We start from the raw sequence: 26,575 nt of genomic DNA, 5'->3' as shown, positions 1-26,575 counted from the left end.
ATGCTGTGATTCTTTTTTACTAGCTCAGGTACGTGTGATCACTATATGCGGACCGTGGCTCATGCAGACAGCACAATTTCGTACAATACGCTAATCAGAACAAGCCTAGTTTTCGATTTCTGATACGAGACATAGTTTTTCTATTTGATTTCAGAGTTCCCTATTATTTGTTTGTAACCTGTAGCTAATACATCATGGTTTTATTCTCAGTGGTTTCCTTTTTGGCACTCACTAATATATCTGTAGCTAGTAGAGGTAAAGCACAATGTCAACACACGTATGCAGTTTCTCCCATGTAAACTATGAAATCTTGTAGGTCCTTTCATAATTTTCCATGTGGTCTCACCACAGCACTTCTTACAGTCACTGTTTCTTTCATTATGGTGTCATCTACAGGTGCTTTTACACCTATCAAGCAGCTGCGCTAAATAATCACCGACCAGCACCTTGTTTCAAGTAAATCTTTGTCAGTTAAAGGGGTAGCCCAGAAAGTAAAAAATATTATTCAAATGACTTCATATTAGTAAAACAAACATTTTTTGCCTCATTCTTTCAGGAATTTATGTTTAGTAGTTCTTTTTTGTCTTAAAACATGAGGACAGTATTCCACCTTTTGTGCCATGATGTCTTTTGGTCATATGACTAGTGCTGGGTGGACTCGCATAAAACCAAGACTGGCGGGTCCTTTCTAAATTTTAAAAAAAAACTTGGATCCAGTCCAGAATCCAGTAGCCATATAAGTGTATAGGAACCAGAATCTGGAGATTAAAAATGTTGGTTGAAGGGAAAGGGGGTAGGAACGCGTGCGGTGTAATCACCGAATCTCCGTCATTCACTTCCGGAGCTGACAATTAACCCTCATTGAATATTCACTGCTTTCCTCACCTATTGACGTGTGTAATTGGTTGGAGTTAGACGTGCCCCCACTCTGAGTGGCAGTGTGTCTACTGACTGCAACCGATCATAGGAACCAGGACGGCCAGTGCATTGAGAAAGCATTGCAAATGTCTGCAAGTGAGTATCGTGGTATAAAAATAAATGAATAAATAAAACAATCAGCACTGGATCCCCGTGTTCTGATACCAGCACAGATAAAGTCCACGGCTGCAGCCCCCAGCTGTCGGGCTTTATCATGGCTGTGTATCAAAATAAGGCCAGAGTCACACACTTGCGCGAGTCTCGCATCACCTGGCAACCGCACACTCTCCTGCCAGGAGCGTGCAGCTACGTAGAAATACATGCAGATGCACGCTCCTATTAGGAGAGTGTGTGGCTGCCGGGTGATTCGATGCGAGACTCGTGCAAGTGTGACTCTGGCATTACGGTGTGCTCACAGGAGCTGTATGACTTGCATTAGTATCGGATAGCATTACCCAACAGCCGCACACTCTCTTGAAAGAAGCGTGCATCTGCATGTATTTCTATGCAGCTGCACGCTCGTGTCCGGAGAGTGTGCGGCTGTTTCGGGTGATGTAATCTGATACTCCTGCGAGTCATAGGGCTCCTGTGAGCGTACCGTAAGGCCGGAGTCACACTTGCAAGAGACTTGCATCGCATCACCTGGTACGGCCTGATGCTCTACAGACACGACCGTGCAGCTGCACAGAAATCACAGTTAGGAGAGTGTTTTTTTATTATTATTATTATATAAAATAAATAATTTAAAAAAACAACGTGCGGTCCCCCCCAATTTTGATACATAGCCAAGAGAAATCTGACAGCTGGGGCTGTATTCTCAAGCTCGGGAAGCCTAACCTAAAAATATCAGCCTCCAGCTGCTCGGAATTGTCGCATCCATTAAATGTGACAATCCCGGAGCTTTACCTCACTCTTCCCGATTGCCCTTTATGTGGAATAAAATACATAAAACACCCTCTTTCACCACTTTATTAACCCCAACACACCCTTGCAGGTCCGACGTAATCTACACGAGGCCCCACGACGATTCCAGCTCTGCTACCTCTCTGTGACAGCGAGTGGCCATAGATCATAACTGCTCAATGTAAGCTCCAGAGAATGAATGAGCCGCGATGACTGATTGGAGTCAGACGTGGTCACAAAGGCTGGGGGTACGTCTGACTGCAACCAATCACAGAGGGAAGACCGGCCGGTGAGAGGGGAAAGCAGTGCTGAATGCATATGAATGAGCAATTACGAGTGGAGGCTGCAGGAGCAACATACAGCCATGTGGAAGCAGTTTACAGCTGCGATGGAGCCTTGGTAAGTATGACGCACTCACTTCCTTCTTATTTTCTTTATTTTTTTTTTTAACTTCTCGAGTGCCGGATCTGGGTCAAACAGCCGGAATCCCAGGCACCTGAGAAACTTTGAAACTGCACAGATCCAGACTTTTACAGTCTGGGTCCACCCAACTCTACATATGACAAAAGAGGTTTGGATGCACCAAGCAGCACTCCTTTTATTTTGCCCTCTACAATATCGCCTTTTTCTTCAAAATTGTCTTTTTTTCACCTTATTTCACTCCTTTCTCCTTCCCTATGTATGTTACATAATCAAGTGGTAACAAAATTTTGGATATTTTATAGGCATGCACACATTAAAATAAGGGTAGTGACTGGGGTAGTTAAACAATAAATACGTGGAAAGAACAGTAATTTAAGGGGGCTTTGGGTAGGTGAACATAATTTACTGTAAGAAACATCAGTTACTATTACTGAGGGTGGCATGCAAGTTAGGGACCTCAAAGCATGATGGGAATTGTAGTTTATAAAAGACAAGAAATAGGATTCAGCAGGATATAACCATAAAAAAAAACAAAAAACAACATTACATGGACACTAAAGAAGAAATCGACAAGCCATTTTAGGTATGTACTAGAAAAGCCTTTTACTTGGGGGCTGAGGACAACTGACTTTGGTACCCTGGTTACTTAGCATGCTATAAGTGTGCTTTCTGCTCACTTATCAATTACCCCCTCTATTACTTCCATTAGCAAGCATTTAAAGGGGTTATCCACTACTAGGACAACCCCTTCTGATTCACCATGTTTTGCCCAGGTAAAATATTAAAGACTATACTCACTCACACACCGGCACAGTTCAAGCGATGTTGGTGCTCGCGGTGCTGGGGCTCACGTGGGGTTGTGACATTGCGCGAGCCCTGTGTCCAATCAGCGCCAGCTATTGTATTCGGACCAAACAAGTTAATCAACAGGAACTGAGCGCAGCCGCACCACTCACTTCCCATTGATTGTTAGTTTGGGCCAAAGGCAGGGAGAAGGAAGATGGCTCTGATTAGACGCTGGTCTTGTGTGACGTCACAAATCCACCTGAGACTCTGCACAGTGAGCTGCGGCACCGCTGGAACAGCACCATTATGGGAGGTGAGTCTTTATTATTTTACCTGGGGAAAACATGTTGAATCAGAAAGGGTGTGGTACACAATTGTGAAGTTGAACGAAATGTATTGCTTATTTTAAACTTTTTAAAAAAATAACTGAAAAGTGGGGCGTGCAATATCATTCGGCCCCTTTACTTTCAGTGCAGCAAACTCACTCCAGAAGTTCATTGAGGATCTCTGAATGATCCAATGTTGTCCTAAATGACTGATGATGATAAATATAAGCCACCTGTGTGTAATGAAGTCTCTGTATAAATGCACCTGCTCTGCGATAGTCTCAGTGTTCTGTTTAAAGCGCAGATAGCATCATGAAGACCAAGGAACACAACAGGCAGGTCCGTGATACTGTTGTGGAGAATTTTAAAGCCGAATTTGGTTACAAAAAGATTTCCAAAACTTTAAACATCCCAAGGAGCACTGTGCAAGCGATCATATTGAAATGGAAGGAGTATTATACCACTGCAAATCTACCAAGACCCGGCCGTTTATCCAAATTTTCATCTCAAACAAGCAGACGACTGATCAAAGATGCAGCCAAGAGGCCCATGATCACTCTGGATGAACTGCAGAGATCTACAGCTGAGGTGGTAGAGTCTTGTCCATAGGACAACAATCAGTCGTACACTGCACAAATCTGGCCTTTATGGAAGAGTGGCAAGTAGAAAGCCATTTCTTAAAGATATCCATAAAAAGTGTTGTTTAAATTTTGCCACAAGCCACCTGAGAGGCACACCAAACATGTGAAAGAAGGTGCTCTGGTCAGATGAAACCAAAATCGAACTATTTGGGCACAATGCCAATTGATATGTTTGGCGTAAAAGCAACACAGCTCATCACCCTGAAGATACTATCCCTACTGTCAAACATGGTGGTGGCAGAATCATGGTTTGGGCCTGCTTTTCTTCAGCAGGGACAGGGAAGATGGTTAAAATTGATGGGAAGATGGATGGAGCCAAATACAGGACCATTTTTGAAGAAAACGTGTTGGAGTCTGCAAAAGACCTGAGACTGGGACGGAGATTTGTCTTCCAACAAGACAATGATCCAAAACAAAGCAAAATCTACAATGGAATGGTTCACAAATAAACGTATCCGGGTGTTAAAATGGCCACGTCAAAGTCCAGACCTGAATCCAATCGAGAATCTGTGGAAAGAGCTGAAAACTACTGTTCACAAACGTTCTCCATCCAACTTCGCTCACCTCGAGCTATTTGCAAAGGAAAAATGGGCAAGAATTTCAGTCTCTCGATGTGCAAAACTGATAAAGACATACCACAAGGGACTTGCAGCTGTAATCGCAGCAAAAGATGGCGCTACAAAGTATTAACTTAAAGGGGACAAATAATATTTGCATGCCTCACTTTTCAGTTATTTATTTTTTAAAAAAGTTTAAATTAAGCAATAAATTTTGTTCAGCTTCACCATTGAGTCCCACTTGTTGTTGATTCTTCACCATAACATTAACATTTTTATCTTTATGTTTGAAGCCTGAAATGTGGGAAAAGGTTGAAAAATTCAAGAGAGCCGAATACTTTTGCAAGGCACTGTATATAGCGGTGTTAATTCCACAGCACTTTACAGATGTGATCATCATTTGTCCCCATTGGGGCTCACAATCCAATTTCCCTATCAGTATGACTTTCTAGTGTGGAAGGAAACTGGAGAACTCGGAGGAAACCCATGCAATATGAATGTGCTTACTCTATTGTTCCCTTTTTTAAGTGTAAAGAGAATTAGTAGAGGGAAACATGTTATCTTGTTGTAATTTATCTTTTATTCTATGTAGATGGCTATATAATGATGTGATTATACTGACAGAGTTATACCTCTATGCCTGTCTTTGATTAGTACAGTTAAAGGGAACCTGTCAGGTAATTTATGTGTTCTAACCTAGTAGCAGTGTGATGTGTGGCCTAGTAACCCTTTCTTACCCATCCGTGTGTGGTAATAGTGTATAATGTGAACGTATAAAAATATGTTTTATTACTTATGTGTTCTGTATGTAAATGTGCTGGGGCTCTAGCCCCATGGGTGTCGCATCGCCCTGTCAGCGTTTGCATGTTTTCCGTGGTATCATGCCCCTGTGGGCGTGATACCATAGATTTACTTGAGCGAGGTCCTGTCACTCCTTAAGATCCCACGCATGCACATTTGCCATTCCCGCAGCACTGTTATCTGGGTGCTTGCCCCTCGTTTTCAGAAGCGCACTGCGCATGCTCAAAAGACTCCTGCGGTTCCGGTCATGTGCAGTGCGTGTCTGAAGACGAGAAGCAAGCACAGGCTGCGGGAATGGTAAGTGTGCACGCGCGGGATCTCCAGGGGCTGATGGTGACGTTGGTCAAGTAAATCCATGGTATCACGCCCACAGGGGCGTGATACCACAGAAAACATGCAAACGCCCACAGGGCGATGCGACGCCCATGGGGCTAGAGCCCCTGCACATTTACATACAGAACACATAAGTAATAAAACATATTCTTATTCATGCACATTACACTATATTATAACACAGGGATGGGTAGGAAGGGGTAACTAGGCCACACATCACACTGCTACTAGGTTAGAACACATAAATTACCTAACAAAAACTTTTTTATATAGCTATGGAGCTAGAAATGCTAATTTTCTTCTGTTTTCAAAGATAGAAGAATTCAGGCAGAACAGCTTTAAAATATAAAAATGAAAATATAATATAACAAGACATACAATATTTATATAATAAAAAAAATCTATAATGCGCCCTGCGGCACTTTTCTATAATGTGATGTGAAGAACTAGATAAGATAACATCAATGGTGTATCTGCATTTCATTAAATTGAGTAAAACCAGATTAAAACACTTCTGAAGCATTATACAGGAAATGAGTGATCGGGATCTGTGAATAATTTGCCAGTGTTAATGTATAAGTGATAAAATGTTGTTTATAGGTCCTCCTCTTAAGGTGGCTTTACACACTGCAACATCGCAAACGACATCGCTGTAACGTCACCGGTTTTGTGACGTAATAGCGACCTCCCTAGCGACATTGCAGTGTGTGAAACACATCAGCGACCTGGCCCCTGCTGTGAAGTTGCTGATCGCTACAAATCGTTCAGGACCATTCTTTGGGCCTTTGTTTCCCGCTGTGCAGCATGGTCGCTAGAAAGTCTCAGTGTGTAAAGGGGACTTTACAGCGACTTCGTTAACGACTTCCCTTTCAAAAAGCTGCTTTACAACGTCCCCAATGACTAGCTAGGTCGTTCTGCAGGTCCGGATCGCTGTTGCGTCGTTGGCCAGGTCTGCCTGTTTGACAGCTCACCAGCGACTCACCAGAGACTTTGTAGCGATCCCGGCCAGGTTGGGATTGCTAGAAAGGCTCAGTGTGTAAAGGGGTCTTTACAGTACACAGACAAAACGTAGCGACAGCTGGAATTTGGAGGTTGAGAAACTTCCAACAGCCTCGTACATTAAATCCTATGCAGGTGATACAGGGACTTGACCGATATGATTTCTGGAAGTGAAAATCCCTTACTCTGTGTGACTTCACTTTGTCACAGCTCCAAAACGGATTGCATAGTCAGACCTCTGCTTCATACATAATGCATAATTTCAACAGCTATCCAAAAGCTTCAATGCAAACCTTATTATTGAAAACCTTTAATAAAACGTTCCTGTTCCTCATTAAAATTAATAAAAGCCTCAAGACATTACTAAGAAGGCAAATATGGTACAAGTGGTTCTTACAGGCAACGTAGGAACATTTTATGGGTAGAAGGCACAGGCTGTTATATTCGTCAAATACTTTGGTTCACTCTTTATTATACATTGTGGGCTCTCATTGAAGGTGTTTTGGACAGGTAGAAAGTATTTTATTGGGCTCATTTAGAGCATATGGACGTTATACTTCCTAGGTGTGCATGAACGATAATATTTTTACATAAAATTGTATCTGTAGCTCTTACAATGAAGAAAACATGGTGGCCACCTCACAGCTTTGCCTGTGTAAACATCACATTGGACTTGTCATTGATTTCAAGTAGGGTTGGATTTCGGAGTCTTTTTGAGTCTATTGCTGATTGTGGTTGAGGACTCATTATTTGCTTGTAGAAAATAGAAATCGGATATAAAAACTGCATCAAAATAACATTTCAATTCAAGATTTGCAAGCAACTTACGTTTCATCTGTAAAAGCTATCCCAAAATATTCTTTTTCCTTCAGGTTAAAGTGGGATGCCACTAAATCAAGCAGCTCCTTGGCCAGCAGCTTTGGCTACGAAAGAAGAAATACATATTTAGAAAGGGTTGAGAATTGTAATAAAGTATGTTCATAACCTCACATAAGATCTTAATATACATGATAACTAATACATCCAAAATATCCTAAAGGGGTTATCTGGGACTATTTTACGGGTCTAAAGGCCCTGTCACACACAGAGATAAATCTGTGGCAGATCTGTGGTTGCAGTGAAATCGTGGACAATCAGTGCCAGGTTTGTGGCTGTGTACAAATGGAACAACATGTCCATGATTTCACTGCAACCACAGATCTGCCAAAGATTTATTTCTGTGTGTGACGGGGCCTTAAGAACTAATAAGCAGGTAGTTGTGCCCATAACCTAGAGTAGTCAGTTACTTGCTGGTAATACAGTGGCTTCTGCGGGCATCATGCCAACAGACCAGCGACTTCTCTACTGCTCTGCTTTTTTGATGGGGTGTGACGGTCAATGTCTGACAGCTGGATCACTGCTGCCTATCTGTGGGGAGCTAGATGTCAATTAGCATGATTACAGTCACACCCCACCGGCAGAGCAGCCCTGAAGAGGAGGAGCTGCTATGTTGATGTAGAATAGGTAAATTGTCAGCAGGAGTGGTTGGTGACCGCTCTAAGCCACCACCAGGTAGAATTGACAGGTAGTTATCAAGTCCTGGAGAACCCCTTTAAATTATTAGAGTTCTCAGAGTATTGAGGACAAAAACAATTTCAATATATAGTTCAATGACCATAAATATTACCAGGAATTATGTAAATGTCAGGATAAAAAGGGTGGGTGATAGGACCTGAAAAACATGAACAACAAAGAAAAGCCAAAGAAATATAGATTGATGATGGATAAATAGATTTAAAAAATAGCGGCACAGCATATTTGGGGCAAACCTCCTTAATAGATGTGGACTCCGTATCCTATCCTCTAGTCTAGAGAAAAATCCAAAAATGAGGCAGCACCATCAATATGGTGAAAAAAAGTGTTAGGATCTAGTGTTAGTGAATAAAGGATGCTAACGGTTTTTTCACCATTTTGCATGTGCTGACACATTTTTTTAAGTTTTTTTGTTAGTGTAATGTATAAATCTAATATTTTTAATAGACATAAAATAGTAAGTTATAAACACTATACATTTTGCCTTGACGCATGTCTGTCTATATTTGTCCAAAGAAAAAAAATAGGTCTTAGAAACCAAAATCTACACAAGTGAATCTTGTTTATACCTCAGCTAAAAATAATACATTTTATTTATAGCAAATACGATGTCTAATTACTGACTTGTTTATATAGTTGCATATAATGATTTTGCATATTTGCATATTCATTTATATAGCGCTATTAATTCCACAGCGCTTTACATATATTGGCAACATATAGAGTAAGCTATAAAAAATAAAATATTGTCATGCCAAAATTGATATTCTAATAAATTTATCATATTCTCAAATTTGATTTTTTTTCCTAACGTTTTAACATGCCTTAGAATAATACCGTAGCATGGGAAGAAATATGTGACTGCAATCCCCTGAACATTAAGGCGGGCTTTGTACGCTGCGACATCGCAAGCCGATGCTGCGATGCCGAGCGCGATAGTCCCCGCCCCCGTCGCAGCTGCGATATCCTTGTGATAGCTGCCGTAGCGAACATTATCGCTATGGCAGCTTCACATGGACTCGTCTGTCCTTGGACGTTGCTCTGGCCGGCGACCAGCCTCCTTATTAAGGGGGCGGGTCGTGCGGCGTCACAGCGACGTCACACGGCAGGCGGCCAATAGGAGCGGAGGGGCGGAGATGAGCGGGATGTAAACATCCCGCCCACCTCCTTCCTTCCGCATATCCTACGGAAGCCGCGGTGACGCCGGTAGGAGATGTTCCTCGCTCCTGCGACTTCACACACAGCGATGTGTGCTGCCGCAGTAGCGAGGAACAACATCGGACCGTCGCGTCAGCATAATTATGGATTACGCCGACGCTGCACCGATGATACGATTACGACGCTTTTGCGCTCGTTAATCGTATCATCGAACCTTTACACACTACGATGTCTTATGCGATGCCGGAAGTACGTCATTTTCAATTTGACCCTACCGACATCGCACCTGCGATGTCGTAGTGTGCAAAGCCCACCTTATAGTGTGCCTCCAATGTCATGCAATACCTGATCTGTCATAGTGACAGGCCAGAAGTTTTGATCAGTGGGTGCTGAAAGAAAGGATGAGCGACACTGAGCTAAGTACTGTGACAGTTCAGCTCTGCTCTCCTTCAAAATGTGAGTACACCTTCTAGAAGTCCATACACCATTAACCTCACTTCTGCAAAGATCAGCCAAGAAAAGCAGAACACAGCTGAGAGGACACAGGGCTCAGCCAAAGTACTTTGCCCAATTATTTTAACTATCTGTGGGGGCCTTATCACATGGACCCTCACAGATCAAAATGTCTGACGTGTCACAATAATATGTAAGACGTTTTCTGAAATTGGAGGTTCCCTTTAATGAACAAAGAATGCATTCTGCCATAGATCCACATATATATCAGGATATACTTAGGTTTATCATACATTATTTCATAATTTTAATTTATGAACAACCACAAGTTTGATATGTTAGTTAAAAAGGTGTTATTTGCTGCATTTCATATAAGATTTCAAAAGGTTCAATATATTAAATCATTTTAATAAAATCTGTATAAGGTTTTCAATGCAGTTATGATCCTTAATCATTTCCTATCACATTAACAGGAATTTACTTAACTAGATTCTATACTTTTATGGCCGTTATGAAATCTTTTATATTGAATCATATCTAAAGTCATCTTACTACATTTGGGAATTACTAGTATATTTGTCATTAGAACCTGTACATTTTCCTGTTGCCAATTGTATTAAGCTTGCAGAATATAATAATTCACACCTCAGCTGCTGCAGAGCCTTGTAATGCACACTTCAGCTGCTGCAGAACCTCATTATAGACACCTCATAATACATCCTAGCCCTCCTTCACATATACGGTCCATGAGGTATGGTCCAATTTTACCAATCCGTGTTTAGGTGTGTGCTGTCTGTGTGACACGTGCCGGAATTAAATGCATTCAAGAAATTACTTATTTTTATATGTTAAAGGTCTGCAAAGATAATGATAGATAGATAGATAGATAGATAAATAATAGATATCTGGCAGATATATACCTTTCCAACTACACAAAACATTATAATATTGCACCCTATGGTGCCTGGCATGTGGAGCTTATCGTCCAAATTTGTATTAACTGTATCAACTTAAAACATAAATAAATGGAAAAAATGACATGGGGTGCCCCCAATTTTGGTAATCAGCAAAAGGTAAAGCAGACAACTGTGGAAGGTCCACGGTTATTGGGCCCTTCCCAGCCTAAAAATACCAGCCCGCAACTGCTCCAGAAGTGGAGTATTACAAGATTCTACAATTCTGGTGCTTTGGCTCGACATCACCGTTCATCGCTGTGGCTCATTCTCTTACTTAAGCTCACAGCGGGTAGTCATGTTCTATGCCCACGCGCTGTCACTTCAGATGTAAAAAAGCTGGAATCCTTGTGGGACCTCGTGTGGATGTCAGACCTGAGTGTTTTGGGAATTAATAAAAGGGTGAAAGAGGGTGGGTTTTTTTGTATTTTATTTCAAATAAAGGATTTTTTTGGTGTTTGTGTTTATATCTTTTCACTTACAAATTAGTAATGGGGGGTATCTCATAGATGCCTCCCCTTACTAATCTAAGACTTAGTGGCAACTGTGAGCTGTTACTAACCCCTTATTACCCTGATTGCCATCAAACCAGAGCAACCGGGTTGAGCCAGGTAAAGTTCCAGGATTGTCGCATCTAATGGATGCAACAATCCTGTATGGCTGCAGGCTCCTATTTTTAGACTGAGGAGCAATAAGCATGGGTCTCCCCAACCTGAGAATACAAGCTCCCAGCTTTATCATGGCTGGGTATCAAAATTGGGGAAGGGGGGGTACAGCAAGCCGCTTTTTAAAAATATTTTTTAAAATAATTTTAAAAAGCCGCATATAGTCTGTCTTATTTTGATACTTAAGCAAGCATTGTTGACCTTAGGGAGATCAATATATCCACTGCGGAGACACCATCACGTGTTTCTCAACGCAGTGATTCTAGAGCAACGCCCCCTGGGAAGTATGCAAATAAGAAAGCCGCGGAGACACCATCACGTGTTTCTCAACGCTGCCAGGAAACTAGCCAGGTCTTTCACCGGGAAGGAACAACCACGGGAAGGCCAGTCTCCAGTCAAGGAGACCACCTATACCAAACATGGTATCCATCCACAGACAGCCGTTTCGGGGTATTTGCCCCTCATCAGTGTGGAGTAGGAATCTGGCTAGTGGGGGCAATGCCTAGTAAAAGACTACTTAAGCAAGCATTGTTGACCTTAGGGAGATCAACATATCCACTGCGGAGACACCATCACGTGTTTCTCAACGCAGTGATTCTAGAGCAACGCCCCCTGGGAAGTATGCAAATAAGAAAGCCGCGGAGACACCATCACGTGTTTCTCAACGCTGCCAGGAAACTAGCCAGGTCTTTCACCGGGAAGGAACAACCACGGGAAGGCCAGTCTCCAGTCAAGGAGACCACCTATACCAAACATGGTATCCATCCACAGACAGCCGTTTCGGGGTATTTGCCCCTCATCAGTGTGGAGTAGGAATCTGGCTAGTGGGGGCAATGCCTAGTAAAAGACTACTTAAGCAAGCATTGTTGACCTTAGGGAGATCAACATATCCACTGCGGAGACACCATCACGTGTTTCTCAACGCAGTGATTCTAGAGCAACGCCCCCTGGGAAGTATGCAAATAAGAAAGCCGCGGAGACACCATCACGTGTTTCTCAACGCTGCCAGGAAACTAGCCAGGTCTTTCACCGGGAAGGAACAACCACGGGAAGAGCAGTCTCCAGTCAAGGAGACCACCTATACCAAACATGGTATCCATCCACAGACAGCCGTTTCGGGGTATTTGCCCCTCATCAGTGTGGAGTAGGAATCTGGCTAGTGGGGGCAATGCCTAGTAAAATACTACTTAAGCAAGCATTGTTAACCTTAGGGAGATCAACATATCCACTGCGGAGACACCATCACGTGTTTCTCAACGCAGTGATTCTAGAGCAACGCCCCCTGGGAAGTTTGCAAATAAGAAAGCCGCGGAGACACCATCACGTGTTTCTCAACGCTGCCAGGAAACTAGCCAGGTCTTTCACCGGGAAGGAACAACCACGGGAAGGGCAGTCTCCAGTCAAGGAGACCACCTATACCAAACATGGTATCCATCCACAGACAGCCGTTTCGGGGTATTTGCCCCTCATCAGTGTGGAGTAGGAATCTGGCTAGTGGGGGCAATGCCTAGTAAAAGACTACTTAAGCAAGCATTGTTGACCTTAGGGAGATCAACATATCCACTGCGGAGACACCATCACGTGTTTCTCAACGCAGTGATTCTAGAGCAACGCCCCCTGGGAAGTATGCAAATAAGAAAGCCGCGGAGACACCATCACGTGTTTCTCAACGCTGCCAGGAAACTAGCCAGGTCTTTCACCGGGAAGGAACAACCACGGGAAGGGCAGTCTCCAGTCAAGGAGACCACCTATACCAAACATGGTATCCATCCACAGACAGCCGTTTCGGGGTATTTGCCCCTCATCAGTGTGGAGTAGGAATCTGGCTAGTGGGGGCAATGCCTAGTAAAAGACTACTTAAGCAAGCATTGTTGACCTTAGGGAGATCAACATATCCACTGCGGAGACACCATCACGTGTTTCTCAACGCAGTGATTCTAGAGCAACGCCCCCTGGGAAGTATGCAAATAAGAAAGCCGCGGAGACACCATCACGTGTTTCTCAACGCTGCCAGGAAACTAGCCAGGTCTTTCACCGGGAAGGAACAACCACGGGAAGAGCAGTCTCCAGTCAAGGAGACCACCTATACCAAACATGGTATCCATCATGTCTTATTTTGATACACTGCCAAGAAAAGCACATGGCTTGTGGCTGCAGCCTTTAGCTGTATGATTTATCTGTGCTTGGTATCATAATATTGTGGGACCCTACACTAATTTATTTTTACAGCATAGGAATGCACACAGCATCTGAGATTGGTTGCAGTCAGACACGCTGCCACACAGGGTGGGGCATGTCTGACTGCAACCAGAGACATGGGAACTGCCAGTGGGCAGGGGAAACTGTGCATATGCATGAAGGATAATGAGCGACCCTGGAAGTAGTATGAGAGGACCCGGAAGCACTGTAATGCCGCGAGAGACTCTGTAAGTATAACGTGCCTGCTTTCCCCTTTTTTCTTTTATTTTCCTTTATTTTTTTTTTAATTACCCAAGTTGCTGGATCTAGATCATTACCCAGAGTTCCCTCAGAACTCTAGGCCTGGGTCGGTGATCTGGGACTTTTGAACCCTCAAGGAACTGGAGTTTTATAGTCTGGGCCCGCTCATAACTAATCCTTAGGCTATGCCATCAATGTGAAAGTAGTGGACAGCCTCCTTAACCAAGTGAATTAAAATAGGATTCAGATATAGTAACCAAAACATAGTAAAAACGGGCACAAACTATAAACAAAGGCAAAAAAGCTGCAGTCAAAAAACAGTCATCAATTCAGATGAGATACAGAAAAGTCACAAGCATGGTTCAAATAAGTGAGTCAAACATGAAAATTTGGATAAGCAGAAAAAAGATGATATATTCAAGGTACATGGTTATAAAAACTGTTGTTCTCAATGGCAGAAGCAGTTACACTTTAACCAGCTATAAAAGTAAAAAGTAAAGTAATAATAGATAAATAATTGGCTTGCGAAGTTGTTGTTCGAACTATTGCATCATATATTCTTGTTTGTCCAGTTATGATATAATAGATTATTTTGATCACAGTGATTTGATCTTTCCTTGTGAAATGACACATCCATTGTCCATGTAACGTGTAAACATCTTCTATGACATAGCTGTAACAGGCACTGACTGTTAGTTGTAGCCTCATTGGCATGACTCACATCTTCTTCCAGTGAACAATGGGTCTTTACTGCGAATCCGAGAAAATCTCACCATTTGGCATGACTGAAGATCATACTACATAAAAGACCCCTGTGTCACAGCTTAGGACTGTCTGAGTGGTTGTGGCTAAATTTGTAGGCGCAGGAAATACATTTTCTATGGTATAAAATTTATTTTATGTATGTGGACATCAATTTAATAGCTTTTGAAAATAAGTGTGAGCTTTAAGCATGTCTGCTTCACTTCCGTATATGCATAATACTCTATTGAACTGGTTCTGAAAATTGAGGATAGTTCCACTTTTGAGAACTAAGGAGAGAACAAATGTTCTGCTGGAAGGCATAATCTGTCTTCCATTATTTTGGGGATTAATGAAACGTGAACGGTAGAGGAAAAATAAAACAAATGTATATGCAAAGTGGGAGAAGTACTGTAGACTATGTGAAGAGTGATGGAGGTTAGGAGGAAAGAATCAGAAAAAAGTGGACTGTCGGGAATATGAATTTATTGGTAACTTAGGGTGGTGTCACACACAGCGACGATGACAACGACGTCGCTGCTACGTCACCATTTTCTGTGACATTGCAGCGACGTCCGACATCCAGCAACGAGCTGGCCCCTGCTGTGAGGTCGCCGGTCGTTGCTGAATGTCCAGCTTCATTTTTTCTCCCGCTGTGACGCACACATCGCTGTGTGTGACAGCGAGAGAGCGACTAAATGAAGCGAGCAGGGAGCAGGAGCCGGCATCTGGCAGCTGCGGTAAGCTGTAACCAGGGTAAAACATCGGGTAACCAAGGGAAGACCTTTCCCTGGTTACCCGATATTTACCTTCATTACTAGCGTCTGCCGTTCTCGCTGCCAGTGCCGGCTCCTGCTCCCTGCACATGTAGCTGCAGTACACATCGGGTAATTAACCCGATGTGTACTGTAGCTAGGAGAGCAGGGAGCCAGCGCTAAGCGGTGTGCGCGGCTCCCTGCTCTCTGCACACGTAGCTGCAGTACACATCAGGTAATTAACCCGATGTGTACTGTAGCTAGGAGTGTAAGGAGCCAGCGCTAAGCAGTGTGCGCGGCTCCCTGCTCTCTGCACATGTAGCGGCAGTGCACATCGGGTAATTAACCCGATGTGTACTGTAGCTAGGAGAGCAAGGAGCCAGCGCTAAGCAGTGTGCGCGGCTCCCTGCTCTCTGCACATGTAGCACAGCGACGCGTGTCGTTATGATCGCTGCTGCTTCTGCTGTGTTTGACAGCTAAGCAGCGATCATAACAGCGACTTACAAGGTCGCTGTTGCGTCACGTAAAATGGTGACGTAACAGCGACGTCGTTGTCGCTATCGCTATGTGTGAACCCAGCTTTATCGAAAGGCAAGAGTTCGAGAAAACATGAGCAACAACTTCAAATTGTTTGTTTCAAGTTAAAGTAAACAGTTAATATTAACCACATGGGGTAAACTAGTGCGGTTCTTCTGCACCATCTACATTTCATTGTGTCACCTTGGAAGATGTTCATTACTGTTAAACATTTGAGTTTCCCAGGCCCAAGTGTGTGAGAAACGGACACATTCCTGTTCTCACTGTGCCTGCTGAGTAGGGGGGGACAACTATCTAGGAGCACTAGGGTTTTCAAACAGAAGTTTGTTTTTCTATTACACCATTGATCCATTAGAAAAGAAACTCAAACTGACGTGAAAGACTTTACAAACAGGTCAATCAAGAGTTTAGAAGATTCCATAAAGCAGATTTCCCTGAGTAATACTCATAGAACGATATTAGGAAATATTACATACAATTGTTAATGTGGCACAGTCAAAACTAAAAATAAGAGGTTGTATTTTTAAACAAAACTGAAACACACGTACAGTATATTAATTAATTCAACTCAATTAATAAAACACTGATCATCAGAATATAAATTACCGCCTGATGATTTGTTCATTAGTAGTGACATTTTTGACGGCCAAATATACAGTAAGTGATTTACATATTTTGTAAACTTATCAATACAGACTGCATATTGCATCCCTCATATATGTACAGCACTTTTAGTTTTGTTTTTTATTTCTATGTAAAAAGAATGTAAAAAAAAAAAAAGTTATTTCAGTGACTTTATAACACATCAGATAGCTTTAATTTAGCTGACAGCTGGTTTAAGCTGACCATAGTCAACAAAAGGGGGTTCTGAAGGTCTTTATCTGAATAACCTGCCATTGGTATGTAAAAATTGTTATTTTGGAGAACAACGCCATAACTTACAATAACAAATCACTGATTTCTGCCATTACATGTGGCCCACTCTTGGTTTCTATTGATAATATTTTCATGTAACATAGGCACTGGCATCCCTGCACTGTCCTGTCCCCCTTCCCCAAAAGGGATACTGGGACACTCACCTCCCTGGCCGCTCAGCAGTGGCTGCTCCATCCCTGGCCCCTGCCGCCGACTCCCAGGGCCTGTGCACACCGCACAGACCTCTTGGGAGCTCTCTGAGGGTGTGTGTACCTTTTCCTAAAGGGCCAATACACCTTAATCTGGAAGTGCCTTTCAGCCTATGGCTGAGAGGAACTAGGTATCTAATGCACCCTCCCTTTATGGTGGGTGCCTGGGCAATGTGGTCTATACATTACTAGTTGTCAGGTCACTTGTGCTGCTGCTGTATTGCTGTGTGCTGCATTACTAATACCCATTTGTGTTTCAGTACCTGATGTAACCGCTGCTGCAACTATCCGTACCATCTGTATCTGCCAAACCTGCTGCTGCAAATATCCGTACCAGCTGTATCTGCTGAACCGCTGCTGCAACTATCTGTACCTGCTGAGCCTGCTGCATCAGCCGACCCGGCTGCATCTGTCATTAGAGACTGTCAGTGTATGTACCCCTGGGGCCAGCTGTTGCAGCATCAGTCTTCCTGAGTAGCACCTGGTCTCTCATCTGCAGTGCAAAACCTCACCATTAGAGGCTCTGGTGAAAATCTGGTATGTTTCCTTAGTCAAGCACCTTTAGGTTTTCTGTGTTCTGTGGCTCAGTGGGTCCACTCCCTGCTCGCGCAAGCAAGCAAGCAAGCATTACCGTGCAGACCTGTCATTTCCTATTAATATCTTATTAAGGAGGTTTTCCACTACTATTGTGACCCCTTTTTTAACACTTTCCTAATATACTTCTGCTATCTACTATGCTCCTGTAAGCTTATCTCTAAAAGGTTTGTAAATACCTTTATAGTTGTTGTGGCTTTGATCCTTCAGGTTGCAGACTGGAATTGGATCAACTGAGCAAAACACGTCACTGGTGGGGCTGCCTCTCTGAGTGTCAGCAGTCTAGGCACGCATGTCCAGATTACACTTTACTCTCCTCTCAGGTCTCATCAGTGACGCTTCCTGCTCAGTTGGTCCGTTTCTGGTTTGCAGCAGGGAGGATCAAAGCTACAACAACAATAAGGAAAATTACAAACCTCTTAGAGATCAGCTAATATGAGTAGAGTAGATAGCAGAAGTATACTAGGAAAGTGTTTGTTAGGAAGCGTTAGGAGAAAGGACATTAGTAGTGGAAAACCTCTAACTTTTCTCATGGGTATCAAAGGATCATATAGGTAGGGTTGAAGGACAAGAAGGCATTCAATTTGTCATCATATACTCCACTTGACATTGTTGTTGGATTATTTTCTGTAAACTACACACTGGCAGAAATACATTTTACCATTATTGCACTCTTTGATCATTATATATAATAAGGGGTCTTAAAACAATGGCAAGAAAATATTTCTTGAAACAAACACGTAAGCTTAAAACATTGAGTTTGTCCTTGATATCAAAAGTCCATACTTTTGTATGAAAAATGTGCTTGATTAATATGATGAAATTAAATGGCTGTGTCTTAGGAAGCTCTAGGGTGCAGAGTCGGAATTGACTTTTTTCTTGAGGAATCAACAAGTGAACTATGAATAATAATGCCATGTATGACTGCACAGGGCAGGAATAAAACACAGACAACCTGGGGGAAGGTCTCTGCTTCTGACTTTTCTAAGTGAACTGTTTACAATGCTCATTTCCATGGATTAATTTGGAATCTGTTTGCTCTTTCACATATGCTTCATGTTCCGCTCACGTTTGGAAATATTGTAAATGTTCATGTGGTAAGAATTGCCACTGGGTATAACCTTCAGCTAGCTCTAGTTGTCCTTAGTTAACCTGCAGTTCACTCTTAAAATTAGATACAGAAGTAAAATGATATTTTCTGTATGGTTTACAGTGGGTATGGAAAGTATTCAGACCCCTTTAAATGTTTCACTCTTTGTTTCATTGTAGTCATTTGGTAGACTCAAAAAGTTATAACTTTTTTATTTTTCCATTAATCTTGCCATATGAGGGCTTGTTTTTTGTGGGACGAGTTGTACTTTTAAATTAAACTAAAAGTTTCACCGTATAGTGTACTTTTGCCTCTCGAGCTGACATTTTTAATGGTACCATTTTTGCACAGATGCTATGTTTTGACTGCCTGTTAGTGCATTTTGAGCAAAATCTTTGGTAACCAAAACGCGTAATTTTGGCGTTTGTAATTTTTTGGCTGCTACGCCGTTTACCAATCAGATTAATTGATTTTATATTTTTATAGATCGGGCATTTCTGAACATGGCGATACATAATATGTGTATATATATTTTTTTAACCCTTTATTTTTCTATGGGGCGAATGGGGGGTGATTTGACCTTTTAGGTTTTTTTATTTTTTTAAATTTTTAAAAACTTTTTTTTTACTTTTTCTTTTTTATTTTACTAGTCCCCCTAGGGGACTATAAGGATCAGCAGTCTGATCGCTTGTGCATTTTGTTTTTATCACAACTACACAGCTGTGATCACTAGAAATACTCACCTCTTGTCACTTGCTGCACTCGGCTGAGTGAAACAAGAAGTGACTCATGCTAGCTACAGAAGTCATCACATGACTCTGTGCTACCATCACAACCATTGGCTCATAGTGATCATGGCACTGCACTGCCACGGGAGCCGGCGACTAAAGATTTTCCGTGATCAGCATTTAAATGGAGCAACGCCATTTAAGGGGTTAACAGGCACGGGTGGACAGCGGATGCACTCGTGCCTGCGATGTATACATGTCAGCTATACAAATCAGCTGAAAGGTGCGTGGATCCCCGCCAGCTGCCGGCAGCAGCTAGCTGGGATTACACTATGGCCGCTTAGGTCCTAAATTTTACTGTCCGCGGTCGTTAAGGGGTTTTAAAGGAGAGGAGATTGAAAGTGTGGTATTCACAGATGGTTAGCCTATTTAAAGGGTTTTTGTCTCCAAACATATTGATAATTTATCCAGGGAGTAGGTCATCAATGTCAAACTAGGCTAAGCTCACATAATGATTCATTAGAACGGATCCAGCAGCAATCTGTTGGTAAAAAAGTGGTGGAAACAGCCCTTTTTTGGCCATTTAAGAAAAAAAATGATTTCAGCTGGATCCAACTTATAGTAGCTGTTTCCAGTTATTTGAACAGTGTGAAGAAGATCTAAAAAGAAATGTTTTCAAGATGCAACAAGCTGGATAATACTGCAGAAAGCATTGCTAAAGACCTGGTTGTATATCAATCCAATCTCCGAATAGAGAACTATAGATGAGGGGGAAATAGAAAAAATGAATTTTGGAACAAATCAAGCCAGACAAGTCACTCCCTCACCAAGCTATGGCTTGCCTACTTTGGACACATCATATGAAGAGAACAATTACTGGAGAACAACATCATGCTCGGGAGAATAGAAGGAACAAGGCTAAAGCCGGGCCACACAGGGCACTAGTGCGATCCTCGCATGACACTCAGCACACGCTGGCAGTACAGAAGAGCTGAGTGTCATGCAAGTATCCCTGCGACAGAGGTCCGACTGTGCGAGCAGACCTCAGCTGCGGGGGGAGGGCCGGCACTGAGGAGGGGTGGGCCAGCGCTGCGGAGGGGAGGGAGGGATTTCTCTTCCTCTCTCCTCCGTAGCCGGCTATTGCGATTCTCGCTCTGCACTCACGGTACACCGGTGTACCGTGAGTGCAGTGCGATTTTTCTTTCGCCCCATACACTCGCATTGCTCGCAGAGTCTCGCATTGCACCAGCAGCAGGCTGCGATTGTTTTCTCGGTCCGATTAGGGCTGAGAAAATAATCGCTCGTGTGCGCTGACACACAGGCTAAAATTGGTCAGAGTGGAATGCGATGTTTTATCGCACTCCACTTGCACAGTTTATCTCGCCGTGTGGCTTAGGCCTAAGAAAAAGATCAGCAGCTCGATGGCTTGATACAATCAAGAAAAGAGAAGAGAGGATCCTGATGGACCCATCAAGGCTTGCACAAGACCGATCTTCCTACAGAGGGTGAATCCATCAAGTCACTATGGCTGGAGATCGAGCTGAATGTGGGGAATGTTTGTTTACAAGAATATAAAACAACTTGTGATATGTCAAGTAATATTTCAGCTTCTAGTTTATAATATAGTCATTCTAGTTTATAATATATAGACTTTATATTAGATGGACGTTGAGGATTATATTGAGCCAAATTTGTTGAATTTATAGGCACAAATAAAGTTCTAGGAACAAATAAACTGGAGCTCATGGGTTCATGATAAATATGAAGAATTATAACATTTTATGTTATTTAAAACATTTACATGCACAATAAAGTGTCTACAATCAAGTTACTGGATGCCAGTACTGTATCTGGACCTTACCTACTACACTGGACCCTATAAGTTCAGGCATGTGTCTGTAGGGCATGCAGATGTGTTGTGGCACAGCATATGTGTGGAAATTTTCCAGAGTTGTCAACAGGGCTCCTGATATGGCAATAACATCTATAGCCTGCTTTACACGCTGCAATGTATGTTACAATGTGTCGGCGGGGTCACGTCGTAAGTGATGCACATCCGGCATCGTAAGGTACATTGCAGTGTGTGACAGGTACGTGTGATTGCGATTGAACGTTAAAACGTTCATCGCATACACATCGTACCTTTCTCTAGAATTGCACGTTAGACCGTTCATCGTACCCGGGGTAGCACACATCGCAGTGTGTGACACCCCGGGAACGATGAACAGATCTTACCTATGTCCTGCCGCTCCCGGCCCCCAATGCGGAAGGAAGGAGGTGGGCGGGATGTTTACGTCCCGCTCAGCTCCGCCCCTCCGCTTCTATTGGCCGGCTGCAGCGTGACGTCGATGTGACGCCGAACGTCCCTCCCACTCCAGGAAGTGGACATTCACCGCCCACATCGAGGTCGTATGGAAGGTAAGTACGTGTGATGGGGGTTAATCGTTTGTGCGGCACATTCAACAAATTGAACGTGCTGCACATACGATGGGGGCGTTGCAAATCGCATACGATATCGTATGCGAAATTGCAACGTGTAAAGCAGGCTTTAGACGTGTAGATTGTTGTCAGATTTGGCATGGATATAGTGCAGATTCTGAGATCCTTGTTTGATCATCTTCATAAAATCTTAGCACAAGTTTAGGCTAGGCACATATACACCTGTGCGCGAGCCTATGGTACCTCTATATCAGTATCAGGCTTATGGAGGCTATAGCTATAGGAACTCTATTGAATCTAACCAGCATGGAATAATATGTGGCATACTGTATAGAATGCTGTATTAGGAGTTATATATGGTCATAAGTTCTATTAAATACCTTACATATGAAGCTTACACTGCGTAACAAGATTAGATGAATATGAAAAAGTAGTATTAAACAGATATTGGTTATAAAATTATATAATAATCAAAGCCATAAATATTTAGGTAATTTGTCAGATATGATATTGTCTGTCGGCTATAATATGAATTTAACAAAGCGATTCATGGGCACAATTTCCTATCCTGAAATGTATGAATAAATACATCACATGTCTAAATACAGAATATGAGACCTCGCTCATTCAGTCTGAGAACAAAGGTGTGGGCAGGTTCTAATGGAAAGCAATTCAGTTAATCTACACACGGCTTATCTGACTGTCAGTCTACTGAATGATGTCATTGTTTCTGGTTTGTCCTGAGCAGACAGAAGATAGGATTACATGTATTGAAAATCTGAATTCATTATCTGTGGACAATTTTATTAATCCTGGCATTAGAGACTGCATATTCTTTCTGGGTTAGTATTAACGCAGACAGAGAATCGAATGCAAAAGAACTGGTACGGTGTTGACTATAGTAACCAATCAGACTACAACTTTTAATATAAAATAATGCCATAGGAAAAGAGGAGCAAGAATTATTTTTTTTTTTATAAACTGGCAAATCTTCACTTCTACATAACATAAAGGGAAGCGTTCACCTACAAAAATGCTATTTCCGTACAGATATAATTGTAATCTGAAGGTAAATAACATTTTATTTGTCATGTAACTGAAACAGTGGCTACAGGGAGAAAATTATGTTATATCTTCCCTGCAGCTGCTCGCATTCAGTCATTGTGGCGATGCTGGGGGTGGCTATGGTAGCTGCTGCCCCAATTATAAGCATAAGCATGACTAAAATGTTATTTCCTTGCAAATTACCACTATATCTGTAGGTAAATAATGTTTTTGTATGCGACAGGTTCCCTTTAATTGCTAATAATGTAAATACATTGTCACAAGTGTTCCAGTCATGAATGTGGGTGAAAAGAGGGGTGCTGTGTTAAAATATGGACTATTTTAAAAGTCACCTGCATTTTGTTGACTTTCTTATGGTTGCCCTGCTTTATTGTCAAAAAATTATCCCAATAAAAGTAATATTTTTTTAATAAGGAATTACTCTGTACGTTTTTATCTAAGGTGACATGACGAATGCACTTTCATTCCTGTAGAAATATTGTTAATATAATCATTTTGTGTGCATAAAATTTTATTTTTGTTATCGGCAGCTCATATCCTTATCCTACGTAAGGCCATATGCTGTTGAGAATGATGATTTTTGAGGAAGCTAAATAATCATTTCACTTAACATGTATTCAGTGGGACCTTTATTACCAATTATTAACCAGTAAATGTGTAGTTTGGCACTGATCCCTTTTTGGAGCTTATACTGTAACTGTTGTGTATAAACAGGAACCCCTTTGACTATTTTACTGACCACCAAAGAGTCAAATCCATCAGGTTCCCTTTATTTTCAGTATTGATCAGCATGGCAGCTGAAGCGCTATTCTGTCCCTAAAAAATAGTTGACTCTCCATCAAGTATCAAGAACATAATTGCTGTTACTCTGTAGAACAGACTACATGTTTCAATCCAATATTCAGGGACAAACATAACAACATAAAGTAAATGTATTTTAATCCACATTTGGTCATCTATTTCAGAACGGTCAACTTTGTCCTTGAATTTTACAGATCAGACCAGACTGGCTTTAAAGTGATGTGACATCTCTCATTGCTATAGAGGCAATGCCTAAAGGCATCAAGACGTGAAGCATTATGCAATGTTAGTGCACCACATATACCAAACTTAAGAGCACTCTTGTTCTAACATTTCCCCAATGGAGATAAAGTAGCATGCAGAACAAAGAGAGGGCCTGTGTTGAATATAAGGGTACCTTCACACTTAGCGATGCAGCAGCGATCCGACCAGCGATCTGACCTGGTCAGGATCGCTGCTGCATCGCTACATGGTCGCTGGTGAGCTGTCAAACAGGCAGATCTCACCAGCGACCAGTGAACAGCCCCCAGCCAGCAGCGACGTGCAAGCGACGCTGCGCTTGCACGGAGCCGCCGTCTGGAAGCTGCGGAGACTGGTAACTAATGTAAACATCGGGTATGGTTACCCGATGTTTACATTAGTTACCAGCGAACACCGCTTAGCTGTGTGTGCAGGGAGCAGGGAGCCGCGCACACTGAGAGCTGGCTCCTTGCTCTCCTAGCTGCTGTACACATCGGGTTAATTAACCCGATGTGTAATGCAGCTAAATGTGCAGAGAGCCGGAGCCGGCAGCACAGGCAGCGTGAGAGCTGCGGAGGCTGGTAACTAAGGTAAATATCGGGTAACCACCTTGGTTACCCGATGTTTATCTTGGTTACAAGCTTACCTCAGCTGTCAGATGCCGGCTCCTGCTCCCTGCTCGCTTCATTTGTCGCTCTCTCGCTGTCACACACAGCGATCTGTGTGTCACAGCGGGAGAGCGCCTTTGAAGAAAACGAACCAGGGTTGTGTGTAACGAGCAGCGATCTCACAGCAGGGGCCAGATCGCTGCTCAGTGTCACACACAGCAAGATCGCTAATGAGGTCACTGTTGCGTCACCAAAACTGTGCCGTAGCAGCGATTTCGGTAGCGATCTCGCTATGTGTGAAGCACCCCTTAAAGCTTGGGTGGAAATGGGTCTTTCAAATGGACAATGACCTGAAGCATTCTGCCAAATTGGTTACAAAGTGGCTTAAGGATAACAAGTCAATGTTTGCAGTGGCCATCACAAAATGCTGATCTTAATCCGATTGAAAATATATGGGCAAAGCTAGAAAGGTAGGTGTGAGCAAGGTGACCTACAAACATGGCTCTGTTACACCAGTTCTGTCACAAGGAATGGGCCCAAATTCCTAGCAACTATTGTAATAAGCTTGTGGAAGGAGATCTAAATTGTTTGACCCAGAAAGTAATTTGACTTTGCAAAAAGTAATAAAAATGCCTTAAAACATTATATCTCTCATTATTCTGACATTTGGCAAATATAAATAATTTTGGTAATCCTAATTGACCTAAAACGGGAAAGATTTATTCTGATTTCATGTCAGATTGTGAGAAAAACATGCACAGGTGGGTTTTCTTTTTTATAGTGTTTGTAAACTTCTGGTTTCAACTATATACAGTCATATGAAAAAGTTTGGGCACCCCTATTAATGTTAACCTTTTTTCTTTATAACAATTTAGGTTTTTGCAACAGCTATTTCAGTTTCATATATCTAATAACTGATGGACTCAGTAATATTTCTGGATTGAAATGAGGCTTATTGTACTAACAGAAAATGTGCAATCCGCATTTAAACAAAATTTGACCGGTGCAAAAGTATGGGCACCCTTATCAATTTCTTGATTTGAACACTCCTAACTACTTTTTACTGACTTACTAAAGCACTAAATTGGTTTTGGAACCTCATTGAGCTTTGAACTTCATAGGCAGGTGTATTCAATCATGAGAAAAGGTATTTAAGGTGGCCACTTGCAAGTTGTTCTCCTATTTGAATCTCCTATGAAGGGTGGCATCATGGGCTCATCAAAACAACTCTCAAATGATATGAAAACAAAGATTATTCAACATAGTTGTTCAGGGGAAGGATACAAAAAGTTGTCTCAGAGATTTAAACTGTCAGTTTCCAATGTGAGGAACATAGTAAGGAAATGGAAGAATGCAGGTTCAGTTCTTGTTAAGCCCAGAAGTGGCAGGCCAAGAAAAATATCAGAAAGGCAGAGAAGAAGAATGGTGAGAACAGTCAAGGACAATCCACAGACCACCTCCAAAGACCTGCAGCATCATCTTGCTGCAGATGGTGTCAATGTGCATCGGTCAACAATACAGCGCACGTTGCACAAGGAGAAGCTGTATGGGAGAGTGATGCGAAAGAAGCCGCCACAAACAGAGTCACCTGAGGTATGCAAAAGCACATTTGGACAAGCCAGTTACATTTTGGAAGAAGGTCCTGTGGACTGATGAAACAAAGATTGAGTTGTTTGGTCATACAAAAAAGGCGATATGCATGGAGGCAAAAAAACACGGTATTCCAAGAAAAGCACTTGCTACCCACAGTAAAATTTGGTGGAGGTTCCATCTTGCTTTGGGGCTGTGTGGCCAATGCCGGCACCGGGAATCTTGTTAAAGTTGAGGGTCGCATGGATTCAACTCAGTATCAGCAGATTCTTGACAATAATGTGTAAGAATCAGTGACGAAGTTGAAGTTACGCAGGGGATGGATATTTCAGCAAG

General features: G+C 42.4%; 1 protein-coding gene across 8 annotated transcripts in view; it reads right to left on the bottom strand.

Annotated features, from left to right (window-relative positions):
* Window positions 1-26,575, bottom strand: part of FRMD4A (FERM domain containing 4A) — a 720,232-nt gene that overhangs the window by 269,864 nt on the left and 423,793 nt on the right. For all 8 annotated transcript variants that reach the window (XM_075345253.1, XM_075345255.1, XM_075345254.1 and 5 more), the window contains one exon: window positions 7,516-7,610. In XM_075345253.1, coding sequence (XP_075201368.1) covers window positions 7,516-7,610 — 95 coding nt within the window. The remainder of the gene's footprint in view (window positions 1-7,515; window positions 7,611-26,575) is intronic.

The sequence above is a fragment of the Anomaloglossus baeobatrachus genome, chromosome 4 (genome assembly GCF_048569485.1).
Source record: "Anomaloglossus baeobatrachus isolate aAnoBae1 chromosome 4, aAnoBae1.hap1, whole genome shotgun sequence".
Lineage (NCBI taxonomy): Eukaryota > Metazoa > Chordata > Amphibia > Anura > Aromobatidae > Anomaloglossus > Anomaloglossus baeobatrachus.
Note: the sequence above shows the minus strand (reverse complement) of the source record. Positions and strands in the feature narration are given on the sequence as shown.